Source organism: Lolium rigidum, chromosome 7 (assembly GCF_022539505.1).
Source record: "Lolium rigidum isolate FL_2022 chromosome 7, APGP_CSIRO_Lrig_0.1, whole genome shotgun sequence".
Lineage (NCBI taxonomy): Eukaryota > Viridiplantae > Streptophyta > Magnoliopsida > Poales > Poaceae > Lolium > Lolium rigidum.
In genome coordinates, this window is record NC_061514.1 from 271,887,101 (window position 1) to 271,894,922 (window position 7,822).

The following is a 7,822-nucleotide window of genomic DNA, read 5'->3' on the forward strand; positions in this document are numbered from 1 at the left end:
TGCCGTGCACATGCCGGCCACCTTTGCCCTCTCTTTCTCCGACCTCTCTATCTCACCCAAACCTTGTCCAGTACACTCCCCTGGCCACGTTGATCATCACCATGCCCAGCTGGAACTCACGCGGCGCCAGCATTGGTCGAGCCAGGCCGTGCCCAGCAAGCCCAGTACGTGCCAGCACGCGCGCTCACCGCGCACTAGACGCGCCAGAGCGGCAAGCCGTGCCGTCGCCTCAGTCCTCCCCTGCAAGCCTACCTCTGCGTCGAGCAACGTCTCCCTCCCCTCTAGCTGCTAGACATGCTCAATGGCGCGCAGAAGCCCCGTCGCCCTCGTCCTCGCCGGAGACTGCCGCCAAGTACCGCGGCATGATTAGCACGCGCCCGAGCCATCTCTTCATGCTTTTTCTGCGCCAGCAGCACGCTGAGCCTCACCATGCCGTCGCCCATCGATTGCCGTCCTCGCCTTGCCCCTTTACGCCTCAGAACGGCCGCGCCATGGACGACCTCTCTCAGCACCCGCGGCACCCCTCACGATCCTATAAATAGAGCACTCCCGCAGCTTAACCATTCACACCATCCAACTCTCCTCCCTTCCCTGCTTCTCCTCGAACCAACAGCTAGTCCAATTATCACCGGAGTCGCCGCAATTTGAAGATCGAAGCCGCCAGTACCCGAAGGTTGCCGCCATCGATTGGAGCCTCCCCAAGCGCTGCTACCTGTACCAGTCGACTCAGCACCCTCGCCAATGTCGCCGCGCACCTCGCCGTCGACCGCGGGAATGCCGGTAGGCCCTCCGACCCCCTAGGTTCGCCGCCAGAGCATAGGGTTCTCGCCGGAGAAGACGACGATCGTGCACCGCACGACCGCGTTCTAATCCAACGTCTCACCATCCTCGTACCGTTTCGCGCGTTTAAAAGACACTGACGGGTGGATCCCACATCATCAGATGGCCCACTCGCGCTGGACGCGTTGCTGGGCTGGGTTTGTCTGTTTAATTCGTTTGGGCCCGTTAGGCTTTTTCCGCGCGGCCCAGAAATTCAAATCTAGTTTAATTCTTTTAACTCAAATCCAACACTGGTGTCAACTTCGAATTTGAATAGTTTAAAATCTACTGCACAAAATTTAGAAAACTTTATATCTATGGAAAGCCCATGAAATTATCTAAACAATGTCACTGGTCTCACCCTCAAATTCATAGTAGAATTCAAATGATAAAAATGACAAGGCAGGGACTTTTACAATTTGAAACTTTATTTAAAATTCAACCATAATTGATTTTGAGTTGATTCCAACTCTCATAAATCACAAATGATATACTCTAATTGATTATGCAAAAAGATAACCAAGTTCTTTGTATGATCATGTACTAGAGCAAAATAATGGCTATGGAGCCATTTCTAGTTCATTTAAATCCTTTAAATTAAATTGTGTAAATAGTATGAGAGCTACTCTCTCATTTAAATCTTGATCCTTAGTAATTCAATATGAGGTAATATCCTTAGTCTAATAAACCTCATATTTCCTTACTTAGTGATTTTAAATCATTACCATGTTGTTATTAAAATACATGAGGTGTAGCACCTCATTTAAATTATACTCCCACATAATAGATATGAAATGTTGACCTTGGTCAACCTATATTTCATACCTTATTATTATTTGAGGAGATTAAATCTTAATAGGAGTTAATGAGAGGAAATTATTTTTCTTCAAAGAATTAATTCTCGAACCAAATCAATATTTCTAATGAGAGGAAATTCTTTTTTCTCTTAAATAAGAAAACCAAGTAAATCACCATGCTTGATTGATGTGATGCTAGAATAAACTTGTGTGAACCTTTGGTGTGTTTAGTCTAGCATGAAAGTTTAGTTTGGTGATTGTATACCTCGTATTCGTGTATAGACGCTAGTAACGAGGAGTATCAAGAGGAGGAAGGCTACTCCCAGGAGGAGGAGGAAAACTTTGACCACTACCCTGCTCAAGGCAAGCTAACACTCTTGCAAAGCACCTTGTGCAAAGCTCTACAAGAGCAAGGCACCATCACTCTTTTCTTTATGTCTAATCAACCTATCCCATGTTTTTACCTTGCAATTATTTTGCTTATTGTATTTCAAAGCTTATTTTTGATTCATGCTTCACTTGGTCTAGAGTAGAATAAGAGGACCCAAGTTAGCCTAGAGCAAATCAAAGCTAGATAGCACCCCTCATGAATAGATGCTATTGCTAACTAAATAAAATTGACTACTCTAGATGGGAACTTGTGAAATGACTTTGAAAGGTTTTGAAGGTGAAGGTGACCTGAATGCCTTGGTGAATTTTGATGAAAACTGATGATTGAGTTTTGAATGCGATACCTTTCCAATTATACAAGTACCCCCACAATACCTGATTATGGGTAGGGCTTAACTGGAAGTTTGTGTGTCTTAGTATGGGTTCCCTCTAACAAGCATCATAGGGGTTATGCCGAGGCTGCCTCCGTTAAAGTAAAATGATGTGAATATGAGGTGAATGTACGACCCAAGCCCTGTGCAGTTCCCGGGTTGACGGTTTGTCTTCACCGGGAGGCCAAACTCATGGGGAGAGGTGCCTATACTAGGGTATATAAGTGAAAGGTTAGGGTTGATGATCCGCGTACTGAGTTACGATGATTCGGGGTTATCCTCGACGGATGTAATCAAAAGTTGTGGCACAAGAGTACAACCTCTGCAGAGTGTTAAACCTATTCGAATAGTTGTGTCCACGGTTACGGACGATTGGAAAGGCTATATTGTTCCTTGTCAGAACTTTTGTCTTAAAAAGGATGGGTGAATTGAAAGGTGACTTGACTTGAATTACCATTGATTTGGTGGGAATGACACTAATGTTCCCACTTGAGTTAGTTAGCTAAAATGAGGATTTCTTTACTAAATGTTTATGAACTAAACTTGGCTTTATGCAAATAAACCTAGAGCTTAGCACCCCTTACTAAAGTTGTTAAGTATTACATTAGTATTGGTTTGCGAGTACTTTAAAGTACTCACGGCTGTGTCCCTGGTTCTTCAAATGCCAGACTATGAAGAGGAGCCACAGTATCAAGATGACGGACAACAGGACGTCTACGATAACTAGGAGCATCTTCTAACGGCAAGCGTTGCCTGTGGAATAGATAGTCCACTACTACTTCGCTTCCGCTACGTTTTGTGTTGTTGAACAATCTATTTGTGTAATATTGGATCATGTGATCCATTATTGTAAGACATGTATGTGTTGTAATAAATGATGACTCTATGCTACTTAAACTATTATGTCTCGCAAAAACAATCTTCCTGGGATTGCGATGTATGGCATAATAGGCATCTGGACTTAAAAATCCGGGTGTTGACACCCATGTAGAAAAAAATAGGATATGTAGGCAATAAATCTCCATTTATTTGCAACAAAACATGTTAAAATGTGTCACTGATTGCAACACAACAAATAAACTCATCCAAGATATGCGTAAAATGCGCATCACATCGGGAAAATACATTTTAAGCAATGAAAACAATCTACTTGTAGCATACCCCAGGAATCATTGCAACAATTTACTTGTGTGGCCACAATAGAAATGACAGTTGTTTGTAGCATTTCAAAACAACCTTTGCAGAAAGGAAAATTTACCATAAAAACCATCACAAGCTCTTCATCCCAAGCTTCCGAAAACAGATCGGACTCGCCGGTTTCGATGACCGTCGACCCATCTCCCTTGGTCCTCTATCAATCCTAAGCTAGGATCATGGACAAAGAGATGAGAAAGAAAAACAGTTGGGCAACTTGCCTGTGGAATGAGTGGCAACAACGATGGTCGGCTCGCACGGAGAAGCTCCAGCGGTGGAGACGCCGATGTACGCGGGACATTAGCGACCCGATAGGCGGAGAAGCAAGGGGATGGGGCCAATGATGGGAGACGGGAGGATGGAGGATCTTTCGCAACGGCTATGTTACAGGCAGCAGCTAACAACCCCAACAGGAAGGCACACACGAGAGGGACAATTCATGGAAGAGGAGAGAAACATGCATGTTGTAATCAACAAAGGAGACATGCCTGTTGTATATGCAATAGATGGTTGTCAATTAGGATTTTCTTTATTTGTTTGTTTTCTAAAAGAGTTAAAATCTGAAACAAATTAGGACTAGCCCTTGGTAGCATTTTTTATATATAGAAAAGGTACTCCTTACTAAGAAGTTCAAGATTTCATTTCTGGCGGGAGTCTAACTCTGGTCTCTTCTAACAAGTATTAGATCTAGGCACATGAACATAAAGCTTCTCCATCCGTTGGTTTACGTTTCTTAGCCTCCTCTCTTGCGGCGACTTCGGGCTAGGAGACTAGGGACATGTAATCTATGTCTAGAGACTAGAGTGTAAACTGCAATGTTTTCATCAATGTTAGTTTTATGTATTGTTGGTGGTGAGTGGCGACATTTGAACGGTGGAGATTGTCATGGGCGGACCTAGCGTCCCGCCTCTTGTCGGTCACGTGACAACTTATGTTAGGTTATTTTTATGATGATTCTATCTAAAAAATGATCTCTTAAACATGTTTGCGCAGACTCCGACAAATTTCTGGGTATGCCGCCACTGGAGATGGTATAAAAGGTCTCATAAATATGTTATTTTGGTGTAACTGCATGTACTCCTTTAGCTTTTAGAAAACGTAAGAAATCAGCACACTCTAACTATGAAAAGGTAAACTGCGAAAGAAAAACGTGGAAAGATAAAAGACTAGAGGACACACTACAAAGCTACCTATGAACTCCCAATCATATGAATTCAGATTGGAACTCTTCTACTCCCTCCCTTCCAAATTATTTGAAGTTTTAGCTTTGCCTGACTCAAATATCGTTAAGTTTAACCTGATCTTGTAAAAAAATGTGCTAATAGCTATAACTTCGAATATATAGTACAAAAATATAGTCCATGATGAATTTAATTAATGAAACTGATGTTGTGTTGTAGAGTAGAGGTTGATACATTTGTATGTAAAATTTAGTCAAACTTAAAGAAGTTTGACGTACTCATGTACCTAAGGATATAATTAACTTCAATTCAGAGAGTGTCTATTTGTACACAAACCCGGACAGTAACATATTAACATGTAGGTAAATCGATCATGAAATAACAAAGTAGTACTAGAAACATAAGCCACTCAAACATCACGTACTTAGACAAAGCACTACGGGAAAGCTTGTCGTTGCCGTGCAAGCAAATTAGACGGCAAAGGGTGTTATTTGCACGGCAAAGCCATTGCCGTGCGGTGCCACACGGCAAAGACTGCACGGCAATGTTTGCGTCGGCAACGCCATCTTTGCCGTGCGCCTCGTCAAAACTGCACGGCAACGTCTTTGCCGTGCATTCCTTCCTTTGCCGTGCGTCCATCCCCTTTGCCATGCAACCTTTCATTGCCGTGTGCCTAGTGCCTCTGCCGTGCGCATTTGTTCTATTGCACGGCAAAGAGCTTCAAGCAAATTAAAAAAAAATGCCTATGCGCCGACGCCAGCAAGCCGCCGGTGCCGAGGCCATACGCTGCTAGTCACGCCATGTCGCCGCGCTGCAGGGTGCTCGCCGCTCGCCACCGCGGCCACTCGCCGCGCAGCCGTGCAGGCGTAGTCCGGGTCGTCGTGGGCGAGCGCGGTGTTGTAGGGCAGCTCGGCCCCCGCGGTGAGCACGGCACCGTTGACGCCGACGAGCATCGCCCAGGACCTGAGCGGGTGGGTGCCGCCATCGACGACGGAGGCGTTGGCCTTGAAGGAGTAGGGCTGCCGGCTCTGGTCGGCGACGAAGGGGCGGACCTTGGTGCGGCTCTACAGGTTGTAGTTGAGCTGGATGCCGTTGCAGCCCGGGTCGGGCGCGGGCGCCTCCGCCGTCGCCGGCGGCAGCCTCGGCGTGGTGGTCTGGGCCACCGCGAGGCCCGCGACGAGCAGGATGGCCGACGAGCAGGAGTGGACTGGGTAGTCTGGGTGGAGAGAGGAGTGGACTGGGAGAGAGGAGTGGACTGAGTAATGGAGCAGCGTGCGTGCGTGCGTTTGGACTGGGGAAGACGAAGACTAGCTGGGTAGGTTTGTACTGGTGGGGCAGCGTGCGTGCGACCGCGCCACGGCAGCTTGGCGATACGTGGGGTAGACCACGTCAGCAATCCGCATGAGTATTTTGCCGTGCGTGAGGTTGAGCCGCACGGCAAAGCCGTGCTGTGCCGTGTGATTCCTTTGCCGTGCGCCTTTCTGACTTTTGCCGTGATTTTATTCTTTGCCGTGCGCCGAATTATGGCTTTGCCGTGTAAACCTTCTTTGCCGTGCGTCGTCAGTAATTTTACCGTGCAAAGTTCTTTGCCGAGCGCCCCATTTTGATGATACACGGCAAAGACATCTTTGCCATGCACAACCGCACGGCAAAGACGCGTCGCACGGCAACGGCTATTTTTCCCGTAGTGAAGCCCATAACAATTAGAGATCAAATATGGTTAGATACACCATAAAATATATTTTCATATTATACATATAATTTTGTAGTTGTTGATAATTTTTTCTAAACATCTGGTCAAACTTATTTAGCTCGACTTTTCAAAAAAAAATATAAGACTTATTTATTAGGAGGAAGTGCATACATGTATAAATCCAAACATAATGTCAAGTATAAAAAATCCAAAATGTATGCATTACTCTTGTATATACAATGCATATACATCGTGTATCACATATATACGTATTAAAAACAGATCTAGCAGCTGCAACATGCAACATGCAAGTATGCAACACCACTCAAACTCAATACATAACGCATTAACGCTCCTTGATGAAAGAGCCAGCTCGTCTCACGAACTCGACCGCAGGCTAACGACATGTACAGCTAGTACACACTTTTACATAACAATCACACACACATGCATCTGGTATACATATAAAACTTAGATAGCTCGCCGATGATGTAGGTAGTCCGATCATGGCTTGGTCTCTGGCTCTGGAAGGTGGAACTCAGGCTTCGGGGGAAGCTCGGCTTTGGGGAATGGTTGAAGTTCATGCTTTGGAGACTCCGGCATGGTGGGGTGCGGCAATTCCGGCATCTTTGGCAGCTCGGGCACGGTAGGATGGGGAATTTCTGGCTTTGGCAGCTCAGGCACGGCAGGATGGGGCACTTCGTGCTCCTTTGGTGCCTCTGGTACGACAGGGTGTGGGACTTCATGCTCCTTTGGCACCACAGGGACAACTGGATGAGGTAGCTCAGGTTTGGGAAGCTCGGGCATTGCAGGGTGTGGCGGCAGCTCGGGCTTTGGTAGCTCCGGCACAGCAGGGTGTGGCACTTCGGGCACCTTTGGCATCTCTGGTACTGCGTGGTGCGGTACTTCCGGCTCCTTTGGGACGACAGGGTGAGGTAGTTCAGGCTTCGGCAGCTCGGGCACAGCAGGGTGTGGTGGGAGTTCGGGCTTTGGCAGCTCCGGCACCATGGGATGTGGTGAGTGGTCCTCCTTAGGCACGGCCTCCTCTAGGCGCCGTGCTGCGCTGCTCGAACTGCATGACAGCAGCAGCAAGACCCCGAGGAAGACAAGGGATGACAGTGTGTTCTGGCACGCTTCCATGGTGAAAGGTTTGCGCTTTTGTCTATGTGTATGTGAGGAGTTGCTTCTGCCTGTGATGCTTTGGAGACGAGAGAATGCCTGATATTTATATCATGCTAAATGAACTTAAATCTCTCTATATGTTTGCAGTAGAGACTAGTGGTCATACTCAACAATGGGAACTGGCATGGATCCCTGGTAGGTCACCTGCATTATGGTAGTTGTTTACTTACTTCAGTTTGTGTGAAGAAATTTTCG

At 46.4% G+C, this 7,822-nt stretch overlaps 1 protein-coding gene across 1 annotated transcript; it reads right to left on the reverse strand.

Annotated features, from left to right (window-relative positions):
• Window positions 1-6,831: 6,831 nt before the first annotated feature.
• LOC124672762 (protein PELPK1-like) lies at window positions 6,832-7,585 on the reverse strand. The gene has a single exon (XM_047208941.1). The coding sequence runs from the start codon at window positions 7,583-7,585 to the stop codon at window positions 6,950-6,952; it is 636 nt and encodes a 211-aa protein (XP_047064897.1). The 3' UTR covers window positions 6,832-6,949.
• Window positions 7,586-7,822: the final 237 nt, after the last annotated feature.